The following is a 16,856-nucleotide window of genomic DNA, read 5'->3' as shown; positions in this document are numbered from 1 at the left end:
TTGCATTTTGTTGGATTGACTGAATTGTCTGTCTCCCCTCTCCCAGGCCTATGGTTCAGGCTGTGATATAGTGCTCTTGGCCAGTGATTTTGAGTGTGTTCAGATCATCCCTGGGGCTCAAAATGGCAACATCCAGGTGGGCTGTGTCGAGTGCTCCCACCAACTGGGCAGGGTAAGACACACACACACACACACACACACACACACACACACACACACACACACTAGTAGTTACAGTAATGTTGTGATGACAAATGCAGTTCTATTCTCTTCTCCTCCCTCCTCTCCTCCCTCCTCCCCCTCCTCTCCTCCCCCCTCCTCTCCTCCCCCCTCCTCTCTTCCTCTCCTCCCCCCTCCTCCCCTCCTCTCCTCCCCCCTCCTCTCCTCCTCCCTCCTCCTCCCTCCTCCTCCCCCCTCCTCCCCCTTCCTCTCCCCCCTCTCCTCTCCTCTCCTCCTCTCCTCTCCTACTCTCCTCCCTCCTCTCCTCCCCCTCCCCCCCCCTCCTCACCTCCCTCATCTCGCCTCCTCTCCTCCCCCCACCTCTCCTCCCTCCTCCTCTCCTTTGGGAATGACTGTGCACTATTACCCCTGGTGTGTAAAACTACTGATGAATGATATTGAACGTTACTCTGTTTAGATTGCAGCGTCCTATGGGAACACAGTGTGTATCTTTGAACCATTCGCTACCAACTCAAACAAACGCCACAAGGTAAGCAGAGAGACACTGACATTTTATGCTGAATAAACTGCCGTGTGTGTGTGTGTGTGTGTGTTTTGCTGCATTGAGAGTTCCACTGTGTTTTAACTGCTTCATTACGGTTTTGCTGTGTGATTTTATCAACCCTGAATATTCTGTTCAAGTTGTGTGTGGCTGTAAATGACTGTATTAACAGTGGCTGGTGCCTGAGTATGTAGCTTATTATAGCTGCCTGTCTGTGCATGTGTTGAATAACTATCCTCTCTCACCCCCCCCTCTCTCTCGCCCCTCTCTCTCTCTCTCTCTTGCCCCCCTCTCTCTCTCTTGCCCCCCTCTCTCTCTCTTGCCCCTCTCTCTCTCTCGCTCCTCTCTCTCTTGCCTCTCTCTCTCTCTCTCTCGCCACTCTCACTCTCTTCTTCCCACCTCTCCCCTCATTGTCTCTTTCCACTCAATATTGTCTCCTCCTGTGTCTGTCTCCCTACACCTCTCTCTTTCCCCCTCTCCTTCTGTCTCTGCCACTAACAGCAGCTTAACTACCAGTGGCAAAAGACAGGACAGTTCTTCCTTAATGCTATCAGCTATAACCTGGCCTGGGACCCACAAGGTAACGCCTCCTAACTAACTGTTGTGTGTGTGTCTGTGTCTGCGTGTACAGTAAGTATCTGTTGTGTGGGTCTGTGTCTGCGTGTACAGTAAGTATCTGTTGTGTGTGTCTGTGTCTGCGTGTACAGTAAGTATCTGTTGTGTGGGTCTGTGTCTGCGTGTACAGTAAGTATCTGTTGTGTGGGTCTGTGTCTGCGTGTACAGTAAGTATCTGTTGTGTGGGTCTGTGTCTGCGTGTACAGTAAGTATCTGTTGTGTGGGTCTGTGTCTGCGTGTACAGTAAGTATCTGTTGTGTGGGTCTGTGTCTGCGTGTACAGTCAGTATCTGTTGTGTGGGTCTGTGTCTGCGTGTACAGTAAGTATCTGTTTGTAACTGTGACATATATCTTCACATTTTATTTGTCACATGTGCCAAATACAACAGGTGTAGATCTTACCATGAAATTCTTACTTACAAGTATTGAACCAACAATGCAGTTGGTACCGGTACCAAGTCAATGTGCAGGGGAACAGGTAACCATGTAGCCATTTAACCATGTGTATGTGTCCTGTAGGGAACCGTATTCTGGCAGCTACAGAGCGCCTGCAACTGTGGGCCCCTCCGTCAGCAGACACACTGATAGAGGAGGAGGATGGACCCGGGACCCATGACAAACCTCACCCTGCCCTCAACGACTGGAAGTGTGTCTGGGAGTGCAAGTGAGTGACAGGAGCGCTGTGTGTCTGTGTGTGTGTGTGTGGTGCGCTTTTCAAGTGTTTAGTAGACATCAGGCCTGTAAATCGTTAGAGCTCTTTAAAGGTAGTCTCAGCAAAATTACATACAGTTGAAGTTGGAAGTTTACATACACCTTAACCAAATATATTTAAACTCAGTTTTTCACAATTCCTGACATTTAATTCTAGTAAAAAATTCCCTGTCTTGGGTCAGTTAGGATCGCCACTTTATTTTAAGAATGTAAATGATGATTTATTTCAGCTTTTATTTATTTCACCACATTCTCAGTGGGTCAGAAGTTTAAGCAGTCTTTCTGGGAGTTGTGATCGAATGCTTGGCGTTAAAGAAACCCTGACAATCTCCCTCTGTACTCAATGCAGTAACTCACAGGATCTGCTTGTGATCTCGTTAAGGTCTGGTAGTGACATTTTTATTTCACAAAAAAAAGACAAATATATTTAGGGTACATATTAATTCTGAGGATGCAGACAGCATTGCATAGCACAACAAAAATGTACACTTGACAGTGTCAGGATGTTGAATGAAGATTTTGGTATTGAAAGCCAATTAGTATTCGGTAGCATTGCCTTTAAATTGTTTAACTTGGGTCAAACGTTTCGGGTAGCCTTCCACAAGCTTCCCACAATAAGTTGTGTGAATTTTGGCCCATTCCTCCTGACAGAGCTGGTGTAACTGAGTCAGGTTTGTAGGCCTCCTTGCTCGCACACACTTTTTCAGTTCTGCCCACAAATTTTCTATAGGATTGAAGTCAGGGCTTTGTGATGGCCACTCCAATACCTTGACATTGTTGTCCTTAAGCCATTTTGCCACACCTTTGGAAGTATGCTTGGTGTCATTGTCCATTTAGAAGACACCTTTGTGACCAAGCTTTAACTTCCTGACTGATGTCTTGAGATCTTCCTTCAATATATCCACATCATTTTCCTACCTCATGATGCCATCTATTTTGTGAAGTGCACCAGTCCCTCCTGCAGCAAAGCACCCCCACAACATGATGCTGCCACCCCCGTGCTTCACGGTTGGGATGTTGTTCTTTGACTTGCAAGCCTCTCCCTTTTCCTCCAAACATAACAATGGTCATTATTGCCAAACAGGTCTATTTCTGTTTCATCAGACCAGAGGACATTTCTCCAAAAAGTACAATCTCTGTCCACATGTGCAGTTGCAAACCGTAGTCTGGCTTTTGTATGGTGGTTTTGGAGCAGTGGATTCTTCCTTGCTGAGTGGCCTTTCAGGTTATGTCGATATAGGACTCGTTTTATTGTGGATATACTTTTGTACCTGTTTCCTCCAGCATCTTCACAAGGTCCTTTGCTGTTGTTCTGGGATTGATTTGCACTTTTCGCACCAAAGTACGTTCATCTCTAGGATACAGAATGCGCCTCCTTCCTGAGCGGTTGACGGCTGCGTGGTCCCATGGTGTTTATACTTATGTACTATTGTTTGTACAGATGAACATGGTACCTTCAGGCATTTGGAAATTGCTCCCAAGGATGAACTAGACTTGTGGAGGTCTACAATTTTTTTCTGAGGTCTTGGCTGATTTATTTTGATTTTCCCATGATGTCAAGCAAAGAGGCACTGAGTTTTGAAGGTAGGCCTTGAAATACATCCACAGGTACTCATCCAATTGACTCAAATTATGTCAATTAGCTTATCAGAAGCTTCTAAAGCTATGACATAATTTTCTGGAATTTTCCAAGCTGTTTAAAGGCACAGTCAACTTAGTGTATGTAAACTTCTGACCCACTGGAATTGTGATACAGTGAAATAATCTGTCTGTAAACAATTTTTGGAGAAATGACTTGTCATGCACAAAGTAGATGTCCTGACCGACTTGCCAAAACTATGGTTTGTTAACAAGAAATTTGTGGAGTGGTTGAAAAACGAGTGTTAATGACTCCAACCTAAGTGTATGTAATCTTCCAACTTAAAATGTAGATGCAGAAAGTAAACGGTATAATGGGTACATTTCTGCAGTGACTGCGCGTGGCAACGTCATTTAACTGAGTCTACCTTTAAAACAGGGAGATGTTTGACACACAAACAGCGATAAGCAGTTGGTACTGACTCAGCATGGTGGTGTGTGACTGTCCTGGGATGAGGAAGTGAGAGTGTGAGAGCGTTTCCCAACATGTAATATCAGTCAGTCTACTGAAAGCTCCTAGTCTGTGGTTGGTGTTTGTGTTCTCTGTCCTCTCCTCTCCTAGTGATCTACTACTGTCTCACTGTCTTTATCCTTTTAACTCCATCTCATTGTCATTCAAATGTACAGCTAACTTGTCAAAATAAAACAAACACCTGAGAAAACGAGGGATACAAAGTATATTGAAAGCAGGCGCTTCCACACAGGTGTGGTTCCTGAGTTAATTAAGCAATTAATATCCCATAATGCTTAGGGTCTTGTATAAAAATGCTGGGCAGGACATTGTTTTGGCTACCATGGCTATGCCCCCATAGGATGACAATGCCCCCATCCACAGAGCACGAGTGGTCACTGAATGGTTTGGTCACTGAATGGTTTGGTCACTGAATGGTTTGGTCACTGAATGGTTTGGTCAGCATGAAAACGATGTAAACCATATGCCATGGCCGTCTCAGTCACCAGATCTCAACCCAACTGAACACTTATGGGAGATTCTGGAGCGGCGCCTGAGACAGCGTTTTTCATCACCATCAATAAAACACATCATTATGGAATTGTACATAAACAAACTTTAATATTAAAATCAAGTCATGTATTGAAAAGGTGTAAAATGGGGAAGCACCTTTTTGAGGGAAAAACTGTAAACATGATGTTGTGGAAGAAATGAGTGGTGTTAGCTGTTTTACTGAGTTTCCCATAGAGAAGTGAAAGCAGCTGAACTGTTGCTCTCTATCTCTCTGTCTCTCTCTCTCTATCTCTCTCGCTGTCTATCTCTCTCTGTCTATCTCTCTCTGTCTATCTCTCTCTCTGTCTCTCTGTCTATCTCTCTCTGTCTTTCTCTATCTCTCTGCTATCTCTCTCTCTGTCTCTCTGGCTATCTTTCTCTCTGTCTATCTCTCTGTCTATCTCTCTCTGTCTATCTCTCTCTGTCTATCTCTCTCTCTCTCTCTCTGTCTATCTCTCTCTCTCTCTCTCTGTCTATCTCTCTCTCTCTCTCTCTGTCTATCTCTCTCTCTGTCTATCTCTCTCTCTGTCTATCTCTCTCTCTGTCTATCTCTCTCTCTGTCTCTCTGTCTATCTCTCTGTCTCTCTCTCTCTCTCTATCTCTGTCTCTCTGTCTATTTCTCTGTCTATCTCTCTGTCTATTTCTCTCTCCCCCTCTTCAGGACTGCAATGTCTGTTCACATCACCAAGTGGTCTCCTGATGGGGAATACTTTGCAACAGCCGGCAAGGTACACTCACTTGAAAGCGAACATTTTACAGGCCATATCTTGTTTCCATATACTGTCAATATCCCAATCATGTCATAAATGTTTTCTATTTCCTCATGTTGATTCTCCTGTAACACCTGTAGAGTAATAAACACACAGTAATGTGACGTCTAGACTTTGTGATAGCTTATTCAGGATCAAGTGTAGCCATTGTGTGTGTGTGTGTGTGTGTGTGTGTGTGCGCCTGTGTGTCTGTCTGTCTCACCTGTGTGTTTTTCTGTCCAGGATGACTGTCTGTTGAAGGTGTGGTACCCCACCACTGGGTGGCGCTCTGCTGTGGTGCTCCCAGACCTCCCAGATAAGAAAGGCCCTCAGGTCCACTTCTCCTTCATATACCTGGCCCACCCCCGCTCTGTCACCGGCCTGTCCTGGAGGAAGACCAGCAAATACATGGCCAAGTCAGAACCCACACACACACACACAAAGGACCAAACACACAAGTGCACGCGCGCACACATTTTAAATGGGGGAAAAAATAAGTCAATCTGTTGTATAGATTCAGCTTTGTGTTTCTGAATGTCTCAATCCCATACTAATGGAAAGATTTTGGGCTTTACTAAACTGTCAATCATCAATATAAAATGATGTTCTGTGTGTCTCTCTTTCTCCCTCTCTCTCTTCCACCCACCCCTCCCTCTCTCTCCCTCTTCCTCCCCCCTCCCTCTGCTCTCCAGGGGTAGTGTGTGTAATGTGTTGTTGACGTCGTGTGAGGACGGTGTGTGTAGGTTGTGGTCTGAGACGGTGCTGCCAGAGGACAGTATCCTGGGTGGTCAGATCACTGAGAACACATACAGCTCCAGCCTGCCAGGCCTGGGGGGCAAGGACAAGATACAGCACGCCCTGGAGGTAGAGACAACACAGTACAAACACACACACACACACACACACACACACACACACACACACACACACACACAGTCACACTCACAGTCACACTCACAGTCACACTCACAGTCACACTCACAGTCACACTCACAGTCACACTCACAGACACACTCACAGACACACTCACAGACACACACACACACAGACACACACACACACACACACACACAGACACACACACACACAGTCACACACACAGTCACACACACACACACACACACAGGCACGCCAAAAACACCCGCAAACGCACACACGCATACACACGCACAAAATGCCTTCTTCAAACAAACTTTGTAGTTGTCATTTTGAATGTACACTTTATTAGTTAGTCATTTTAAAAAGGCACAGATGTAGCACAGATTGATATTGTTGGATTCTAGCTTGAAATATACTTATTCATGTTAGCATACGAGAACTTACTTTATGTGTATAATGAGTGTATATATATAGTGAATGAATATGTTGGGGTCAGTGGACGGTGGATAAGAACTAGGTGTATGGAAAGTTACTGAGTGAGACAAGAGGGGGAGGCAGGAAATGTACATTCTGTCTGACATGTTATTGTTAAATCTCATGGATCCTATGGAGGGAGGCAAAGGGTAACAGGCTGGTTTCAGTCACTGATAAGGTAGGACGGCCGTGGAGTAGGGAGGAGTGAGGAATTTGACCCGAGGTCAGGTCAGATGAGGTGACAAGGAACAGTCCTATTACACACAATGACTACAACAATAAGAGGAACCAATTAAGTTCCTGACTTGCAACAGAGATGGATTGGCTGGCTAGATGTCAAGGAGTTGAATATATGTGCTTGGTAAACTTGTCTTTGTCTTTGCAGCTGTTTGACCCAGTGGTTGAATAAACTTGTTTTGAGATTTTCCTAGTGATTCGTTTGAGTTTGTACTCTGTTTAGAACCTAACAGTATGAAGGGCTTCAATAACATGACGCTTCTCTTCTCTCTTCCTGTCCCACCCCCTGCCCTGTCATTGGTCCTCCCCGTGCCTGTCCTGTCTTCTCATTGGCCAGTCGATGAGCCACCTGAAGCACCTGCGTCGTGGTCGTCGGAGGTCGTCTGCCCTGGTGTCTCACACTGAGCTGCTGCCGTCTCAGATGGGGACCCACGAGACACACACACACCGCCACATCTCTCACCACGCTAACGCTCTCTGTCACTTCCACATCTCTGCCAGCATCAACCCTGCCTCGGGTACGTATCACACACACACACACACACACACACACACACACACACACACACACACACACACACACACACACACACACACACACACACACACACACACACACACACACACACCGCCACATCTCTCACCACGCTAACGCTCTCTGTCACTTCCACATCTCTGCCAGCATCAACCCTGCCTCGGGTACGTATCACACACACACACATCACACACACACACATCACACACACACACACCGCATCAGACATACATATACAGTTGAAGTCGGACGTTTACATACACTTAGTTTGGAGTCATTAACTTGTTTTTCAACCACTCCACAAATTTCTTGTTAACAAACTATAGTTTTGGCAAGTCGGTCAGGACATCTACTTTTTGCATGACACAAATAATTTCTCCAACAATTGTTTACAGACAGATTATTTCACTTATAATTCACTGTATCACAATTCCAGCGGGTCAGAAGTTTACATACACTAAGTATGGCTGTGCATTTAAACAGCTTGGGAAATTCCAGTAAATGATGTCATGGCTTTAGAAGCTTCTGATAGGCTAATTGACATAATTTGAGTCAATTGGAGGTGTACCTGTGGATCTATTTCAAGGTCTACCTTCAAACTCAGTGCCTCTTTACTTGACATCATGGGAAAATCAAAAGAAATCAGCCAAGACCTCAGAAAACAAATTGTAGACCTCCACTAGTCTGGTTCATCCTTGGGAGCAATTTCCAAATGCCTGAAGGTACCACGTTCATCTGTACAAACTATAGTACGCAAGTATAAACAGCATGGGACCACGCAGCCGTCATACCACTCAGGAAGAAGACGCGTTCTGTCTCCTAGACATGAACGTACTTTGTTGCGAAAAGTGAAAATCAATCCCAGAACAACAGCAAAGGACCTTGTGAAGATGCTGGAGGAAACAGGTACAAAAGTATATCCACAATAAAACGAGTCCTATATCGACATAACCTGAAAGGCCGCTCAGCAAGGAAGAAGCCACTGCTTCAAAACCGTCATTAAAAAAAGCCAGACTACGGTTTGCAACTGCACTTGGGGACAAAGATTGTACTTTTTGGAGAAATGTCCTCTGGTCTGATGAAACAAAAATAGACCTGTTTGCAAATAATGACCATCGTTATGTTTGGAGGAAAAGGGGTAGGCTTGCAAGCCGAAGAACACCATCCCAACCGTGAAGCACGGGGGTGGCAGCATCATGTTGTGGGGGTGCTTTGCTGCAGGAGGGACTGGTGCACTTCACAAACTAGATGGCAAACTAGGAGGAAAATTATGTGGATATATTGAAGCAACATCTCAAGACATCAGTCAGGAAGTTAAAGCTTGGTCGCAAATGGGTCTTCCAAATGGACAATGACCTCCAAAATGGCTTAAGGACAACAAAGTCAAGGTATTGGAGTGGCCATCACAGAGCCCTGACCTCAATCCTATAGAAAATTAGTGGGCAGAACTGAAAAAGCGTGAGTAAGCAAGGAGGCCTACAAACCTGACTCAGTTACACCAGGTTTGTCAGGCGGAATGGGCCAAAATTCACCCAAGTTATTTTGGGAAGCTTGTGGAAGGCTACCCAAAATGTTTGGCCCAAGTTAAACAATTTAAAGGCAATGCTACCAAATACTAATTGAGTGTATGTAAACTTCTGACCCACTGGGAATGTGATGAAAGAAATAAAATTCATTCTCTCTACTATTATTCTGACATTTCACACTCTTAAAATAAAGTGGTGATTTTAACTTTCCTAAAACACGGACTTTTTACTAGGATTAAATGTCAGGAATTGTGAAAAACTGAGTTTTTAAATGTATTTGGCTAAGGTGTATGTAAACTTCCAACTTCAACTGTACATACAGCTGCACACACACATCACTCACTGCATCAGACATACATATACATACAGCTACACACACACACACGCACACACACACTGCATCAGACATACATATACATACAGCTACACACACACACACACACACACACACACACACACACACACACACACACACACACACACACACACACACACACACACACACACACACACACACACACACTGCATCAGACATACATATACATACAGCTACACACACACACACACACACACACACACACACTGCATCAGACATACATATACATACAGCTACACACACACACACGCACACATACACTGCATCAGACATACATATACATACAGCTACACACACACACACACACACACCACACACACACACACACACACACACACACACACACACACACACACACACACACACTGCATCAGACATACATATACATACAGCTACACACACACACACGCACACACACACTGCATCAGACATACATATACATACAGCTGCAAACACAATCTCTCCGCCTCAGGCACACACACATCACACTCTGAACTAGCAACATCAGCCTTAGCTTGTTCCGGTATTCCTCCCACATGCATAGTGATATCCTGTACCCGCCCCTTTCCTCTCTCTATCCCCCAGACATCCCAGCGGTGCTAGCGGAGTCTGCAGTGTTTACTCCGGAGGACGGGAGTGGAGGAGGAGGGTTTGTGGTCCACTGGCTCAACAACAAGGACCTGTCCTTCACAACCTCCATGGACCTGTTCATGCTGCAGCTCCGCAAGCTCTCAGAACAGCAGCTGGACCAAGCCACCGACGACGCCCTCGACCAGAACAGCTCCCCCATTAAGTTTGACTTTGGTACGCTCTGTTTCAGAAACCCTCAGATCTACATGTTGTTGTTGTGAGATATATATATGAACTAGTTCTGAGTAGCTGACCCAGTACAAAACCGTTGTAGAGTCGTGAAATACATCTGGGTAATATCAGTCTGTTCCAAGGTATTCTATACACACTGACACACTCTGCCCCTGTCTAACTCCCACCCTCCCTCTCTCTCCAGACCTAGATGAGATGTCTAACTCCCTCCCTCCCTCTCTCTCCAGACCTAGATGAGATGTCTAACTCCCACCCTCCCTCTCTCTCCAGACCTAGATGAGATGTCTAACTCCCACCCTCCCTCTCTCTCCAGACCTAGATGAGATGTCTAACTCCCTCCCTCCCTCTCTCTCCAGACCTAGATGAGATGTCTAACTCCCACCCTCCCTCTCTCTCCAGACCTAGATGAGATGTCTAACTCCCACCCTCCCTCTCTCTCCAGACCTAGATGAGATGTCTAACTCCCACCCTCCCTCTCTCTCCAGACCTAGATGAGATGTCTAACTCCCTCCCTCCCTCTCTCTCCAGACCTAGATGAGATGTCTAACTCCCTCCCTCCCTCTCTCTCCAGACCTAGATGAGATGTCTAACTCCCACCCTCCCTCTCTCTCCAGACCTAGATGAGATGTCTAACTCCCACCCTCCCTCTCTCTCCAGACCTAGATGAGATGTCTAACTCCCACCCTCCCTCTCTCTCCAGACCTAGATGAGATGTCTAACTCCCACCCTCCCTCTCTCTCCAGACCTAGATGAGATGTCTAACTCCCACCCTCCCTCTCTCTCCAGACCTAGATGAGATGTCTAACTCCCTCCCTCCCTCTCTCTCCAGACCTAGATGAGATGTCTAACTCCCACCCTCCCTCTCTCTCCAGACCTAGATGAGATGTCAGAGAAGGGTTCATCAGAGCATGGTGAGGAGGGGGAGGGTGGTGAGGGCAGCACCAAGGCGTCGTCCCCAGGCTCCAGTAGCTCAGTGCCCCTGCCCTCCATGTTGCTGGAGAGGAAGATGGAGGCGTTAACTCTGGAGTGGAATAAGAGTCCTGACATGCTGTTTACCATCCACCCCAGCGACGGGTCCTTCCTGGTCTGGCACATCAAATACCTGGACGAGTACATCCAGGGGATCTTCAGACAGGTGCAGGTAAGAGGAGACTGCAGAAACACGCACGGACATGAAGAAACACACATATTGTACATGGACACACACCTACCAGCATTATCCCCACACAAGAGGAAGCACAATTATGCTCCAATCAGACTATTCCCTCTCTCCCCTCCCTCTCTTTCCATCCCTTTTTCTCCAGGTGTCGTTCTCGTCCCGTATCCCGGTGGCGTTCCCTACAGGCGACGCCAACTCCCTGAGTAAGAACATTCTGATGTACGCCTGCTCCTTCTTCAACGTAGATAGCTCCAACGCTGTGGGGGAGCAGGGGAAGAGAGCCCGCCGGTTGCCCCGTTCTGCCTCTGCTGGGCTGGGTTCCTCAGCCCTCAGCCTCTCTCTGGGCCAAGCTCCAGGCATCGGCCCCGCTGTCATGATGGTGTCCAAACATGTGGACGGGTCTCTCAATCAGGTGAGAGGGAGTGGCAGACTGTGCCTGTGTCCCAAACCCACCTATTCCCTATGTAGTGCACTACTTTTGACCAGGGCTCATAAGAGTATTGAGGTCCTTACATTCATGCTTAAAAGACAAACTACAACCATATAAAGTAAAACAACAAAGATCCCTGTAATAATGTCATACTCTATGATACATAATATATAATAAACTTGTGTATAGACATTTTGTAACTCAAAGTTTTCCTTTCAATCCGTTTCCCTTTCCAGTGGGCGGTGACGTTCGCCGAGCGCTCGGCGTTCTCCAATGTTCTAACCGTGTCTCATACGTTCCGTTACTGCGGTCACCGGTTCCACCTCAACGACCAGGCGTGTCACACCGTCCTCCCCCTACTGCTGACCTCCTCCCACCACAACGCTCTCCTCACCCCCCCCTCCGCCCCCGGCAGCATCGACCTCGACCAGCCACCCACAAACACACCTCCCCCCAGAGGGCGGCGCAGGTAGGGAGGGAGGGAGTGTGTGGGGGTGTGTGTGTGTGTGTGTCATAGGAGGAAGCAACGAGGACCCTCTAAGACCCTCAATGTCTAGAAAGTGTGTGTGTGTTTACAAAATGTTCATGTGAGTGTGTATCAGAAATACGTGTGTGTGTATGTGTGCAAGCGTGTGTGTTTTATCTAATCTTTGTCTTTGACAATCTGTTGTGTGTGTGTGAGGCAAACACATGTTTTATACGAACTCATTATCCAGAGAGACTTCTAGTAGTGAATGCATACTTTTTCTACTGGTCGCCCGTGGGAATTGAACCCACAACCCTGGCGTTGGAAGCGCAATGCTCTGCCAACTGAGCCACACACTGTGACAAACTCTGTGTGTGTGATCCCCCAGGAAGCAGCTGCGTAACGCGGCCACCAGGACGTTCCATGACCCGAACGCCATCTACAGTGAGCTGATTCTGTGGAGGGTGGACCACATAGGACCCCTGTCCTGCACTGGAGGGGTGTCAGAGCTGGCCCGAATCAACTCCCTACACACATCAGCCTTCTCCAATGTAGCATGGCTGCCTACCCTGGTACCCAGCTCTGTGCTAGGTTAGCGCACACACACACACACACACACACACAGGAATCCATGCACACATCAGCCTTCTCCAATGTAGCATGGCTGCCTACCCTGGTACCCAGCTCTGTGCTAGGTTAACACACACACACACACACACACACACACACACACACACACACACACACACACACACACACACACACACACATACTCTGCAATACAGAACCCATTTCTAGTGTGCTCTGAAGCGTATTGTTGGAGGATGTATATAATCTATAACTGTTCATGTGTGTATCACATGTTCAGACAAGATACTGGTGAAGTACTCAGATTGTCAAGAGGTGGTTTGGCGACACCTGTAAGGCTTCAAGTTGAAGTTGCAATTTTATTGGGCATATATACTAACTACATGCAGAACCTTACTCAGAGCGCTCACATTTAAAACAGCATCTCTCTCCCCTCTATCTCCAGGTACGTACTGTAACAGTTCCAGTGCGTGCTTCGTAGCGTCAGACGGTAAGAACTTACGTCTCTACCAGGCTGTGGTGGACGCCAGGAAACTACTGGACGAACTGTCAGACCCTGAGACCTCAGTGAGTAAACACAGAGACAGACACACAGACACGTACAGATGTCCTCAGTCAGATTAACAGTGAAATCCTGAGACCTCAGTAAGTAAACACAGAGACAGACACACAGACACATACAGATGTCCTCAGTCAGATTAACAGTGAAATCCTGAGACCTCAGTAAGTAAACACAGAGACAGACATATACAGATGTCCTCAGTCAGATTAACAGTGAAATCCTGAGATTGAAGGGACTGGAACATTAAAGCTTCAAGGTAGCTGGTTAAAGACTCTGTTAACCTTCCTCCCCCCCCCCCCCCCCCCCCTCTCTCCTAACAACACACCTCATCATACCTCTCTGGTTTCTCTCTCTCTCTGTCTCTCTCTCTGTCTCTCTCTGTGTCTCTCTCTGTCTCTCTCCCTATCTGTGTCTCTCTCTCTTTCTGTGTGTGTATGTCTCTCTCTCTGTGTCTCTCTCTCCTAACAACACAACTCATCATAACTCTCTGGTTCCTCTCTCTCTCTCTCTGTCTCTCTATCTGTGTCTCTCTCTGTCTCTATCTGTGTATCTCTATCTGTGTCTCTCCCTCTTTCTGTGTGTGTGTGTCTCACTCACTCACTCACTCACTCACTCACTCACTCACTCACTCACTCACTCACCCACTCACTCACTCACTCACTCACTCACTGTGTCTCTCACTGTGTCTCTCTCCATAGAAACTAGTAGGAGAGGTATTTAACATAGTGAGCCAGCAGTCGACAGCCAGACCAGGCTGCATCATAGAACTAGATGTCATCACTAACCAGGTAAGAAATACCTATTTGACTGTTTCTTTATCGAAGCAGTAAGTCAAATCAAATGTTATTTGTCACATGTGCCGAATACAACAGGTGTAGACCTTGCCATGAAATACTTACTTACAGGCCCTTAACCACACCTGTCTCTTTATCTAAGCAGTAAGTCAAGAGACCATGCTATATCATTAATCTAGTCACAGGTAAATGGTGGTGCTCAGCGCACAGCGGAAGTATTTTACCTAACATATAGCTTATCAAAATGTGATTTGTTTTTCAATTGTTTGTGGGTCTTTGTAATCTGAGGGAAATACGTCCATCTCTCTCCTTCTCCCTCCCTCTGACCCTCTATCTCTCTCAATTCAAATCAAATGGCTTTTTTTTAAGCAAGTGAAGTAGATAATATACAAAAGTGAAATAAACAATAAAAATGAACAGTAAACATTACACTCACAGAAGTTCTCTCTCTCTCTCTCTATCTCAATAGTGTGGATCTACCACCCAGCTCCTTCATGTTTTCCAGGAGGACTTTATTTTGGGGTATAAACCTCAGGAGGACCCAGAGCTCTACACTACATCCTACCCTTATACCGAGGGTACGGGAGGTTGGAAGGAGGGAGGGAGGGAGGGAGGATTGAGGGTGCGAAAGGATGGACAGAAGAATTATGAATTGTTTAATGTATGAATGACATGATTAGCCTCAGGAGGATCCAGAGCTCTACACTACAACTTACCCTTCTGCCGAGGGTACAGGAGGTTGGAGGGAGGGCGGGGTGGAGAATTGAGGGGCGAAAGGATGGACAGAAGAATGGATGGATGAATAATGAATTGGTTAATGTATGAATGACTACACACTGAGCTCTACACAGAGCTCTACATACTGACCTTCCTTCAACTCAGGATGGACGGATGGATGGATGAATTGATGAATGAGTGGATGACTGAACTGAAGAATGAGTGGATGACTGAACTGAAGAATGAGTGGATGACTGAACTGAAGAATGAGTGGATGACTGAACTGAAGAATGAGTGGATGACTGAACTGAAGAATGAGTGGATGACTGAACTGAAGAATGAGTGGATGACTGAACTGAAGAATGAGTGGATGACTGAACTGAAGAACTTGTAAAAGCGTTGTTGTGTTTCTCTCCTCTCCAGAGTACCACCCTACTCCGTTCTCTGAGAAGTTCTTCCTGGTTGTCATAGAGAAGGACCTGAACATGAACTCTGTGCTGCAGATGTGGCACCTGCACCTACAGTCCGTGCAGGCCTGTGTGGGTGAGTACCTAACCACAACCTAACCTAACCACAACCTAACCTAGGCCTGTGTGGGTGAGTACCTAACCACAACCTAACCTAACCACAACCTAACCTAGGCCTGTGTGGGTGAGTACCTAACCACAACCTAACCTAACCACAACCTAACCTAGGCCTGTGGGTGAGTACCTAACCACAACACAGCCTAACCTAGGCCTGTGTGGGTGAGTACCTAACCTAACCACAACCTAACCTAGGCCTGTGTGGGTGAGTACCTAAGTACCTAACCACAACCTAACCTAGGCCTGTGTAGGTGAGTACCTAACCACAACCCTGACCCAACCTAACCCGGTATAATAGAGTAACGTACAGTAGGCCCCGGTATAATAGAGCGCAGTGGGCCCCGGTATAATAGAGCGCAGTGGGCCCCGGAACAATAGAGCGCAGTGGGCCCCGGAACAATAGAGCGCAGTGGGCCCCGGAATAATAGAGCGCAGTGGGCCCCGGAACAATAGAGCGCAGTGGGCCCCGGAACAATAGAGCGCAGTGGGCCCCGGAACAATAGAGCGCAGTGGGCCCCGGAACAATAGAGCGCAGTGGGCCCCGGAACAATAGAGCGCAGTGGGCCCCGGAACAATAGAGCGCAGTGGGCCCCGGAACAATAGAGCGCAGTGGGCCCCGGAACAATAGAGCGCAGTGGGCCCCGGAACAATAGAGCGCAGTGGTTTCCGGCGTAGCGGAGTAGTACAGTGGACCCCGGCATAGCGGAGTCGTACAGTGGATTAGTATATAGATTGAGGCCTGTGTAGTTTGTATATTGATTGTGTTGAAGATAACGTTTTTTCTCGGTTTGTTTAGATAAGTTTGTTCAGATAATATTGTGAACAATAAAGTTTTTTCTCTGTTGTTGAGACGACTATATGAACAATAAAGTTTTCTCTCTGTCTCTCTTTCTCTCTGTGTGTTCAGATGATCCGGTCCCAGAGAGGTCGTACCAGTCTCAGCTGACGATCCCGTTCCAACAGAGTACAGTTGACACGTCTTCCTCCCCTCTCACTCGCTCAGCCTCGACAGCTAACCTGCAGTCAGCCAGCAAACTGATCCTCAGCTCCAAGCTGGTCTGTAGCCACCGTCTGGACCTGCCTGTTGGGGTGGAGGTGACCAGGGCTACGCCCTCCGCAGGTACGGATGGATATGCACACACACACACACACACTTTTACATATTTGTAAAAACAGTCCAAATGTAATATATTCCAAAGTAAAAGTTTTAAAACCAACAGCACATCATAGAAAATGTAAACGCCTCCCAAGCCAGGGACTGGATCCTAACA

At 46.8% G+C, this 16,856-nt stretch overlaps 1 protein-coding gene across 3 annotated transcripts in view; it reads left to right on the top strand.

Moving 5' to 3' along the window:
• LOC129844864 (dmX-like protein 2) overlaps positions 1 to 16,856 on the top strand; it is a 134,477-nt gene that overhangs the window by 25,994 nt on the left and 91,627 nt on the right. For all 3 annotated transcript variants that reach the window (XM_055913024.1, XM_055913023.1, XM_055913026.1), the window contains exons 2-19: positions 47 to 172; positions 638 to 709; positions 1,223 to 1,301; positions 1,855 to 1,999; positions 5,349 to 5,415; positions 5,680 to 5,852; positions 6,129 to 6,300; positions 7,364 to 7,544; positions 10,049 to 10,267; positions 11,158 to 11,426; positions 11,590 to 11,856; positions 12,111 to 12,343; positions 12,729 to 12,931; positions 13,374 to 13,495; positions 14,189 to 14,278; positions 14,754 to 14,862; positions 15,425 to 15,544; positions 16,493 to 16,705. In XM_055913024.1, coding sequence (XP_055768999.1) covers positions 47 to 172; positions 638 to 709; positions 1,223 to 1,301; positions 1,855 to 1,999; positions 5,349 to 5,415; positions 5,680 to 5,852; positions 6,129 to 6,300; positions 7,364 to 7,544; positions 10,049 to 10,267; positions 11,158 to 11,426; positions 11,590 to 11,856; positions 12,111 to 12,343; positions 12,729 to 12,931; positions 13,374 to 13,495; positions 14,189 to 14,278; positions 14,754 to 14,862; positions 15,425 to 15,544; positions 16,493 to 16,705 — 2,860 coding nt within the window. The remainder of the gene's footprint in view (positions 1 to 46; positions 173 to 637; positions 710 to 1,222; positions 1,302 to 1,854; positions 2,000 to 5,348; positions 5,416 to 5,679; positions 5,853 to 6,128; positions 6,301 to 7,363; positions 7,545 to 10,048; positions 10,268 to 11,157; positions 11,427 to 11,589; positions 11,857 to 12,110; positions 12,344 to 12,728; positions 12,932 to 13,373; positions 13,496 to 14,188; positions 14,279 to 14,753; positions 14,863 to 15,424; positions 15,545 to 16,492; positions 16,706 to 16,856) is intronic.

Source organism: Salvelinus fontinalis, unplaced genomic scaffold (assembly GCF_029448725.1).
Source record: "Salvelinus fontinalis isolate EN_2023a unplaced genomic scaffold, ASM2944872v1 scaffold_0242, whole genome shotgun sequence".
Lineage (NCBI taxonomy): Eukaryota > Metazoa > Chordata > Actinopteri > Salmoniformes > Salmonidae > Salvelinus > Salvelinus fontinalis.
The sequence above is the reverse complement of the archived record's forward strand: the minus strand, read 5'-3'. Positions and strand labels throughout refer to the sequence as shown.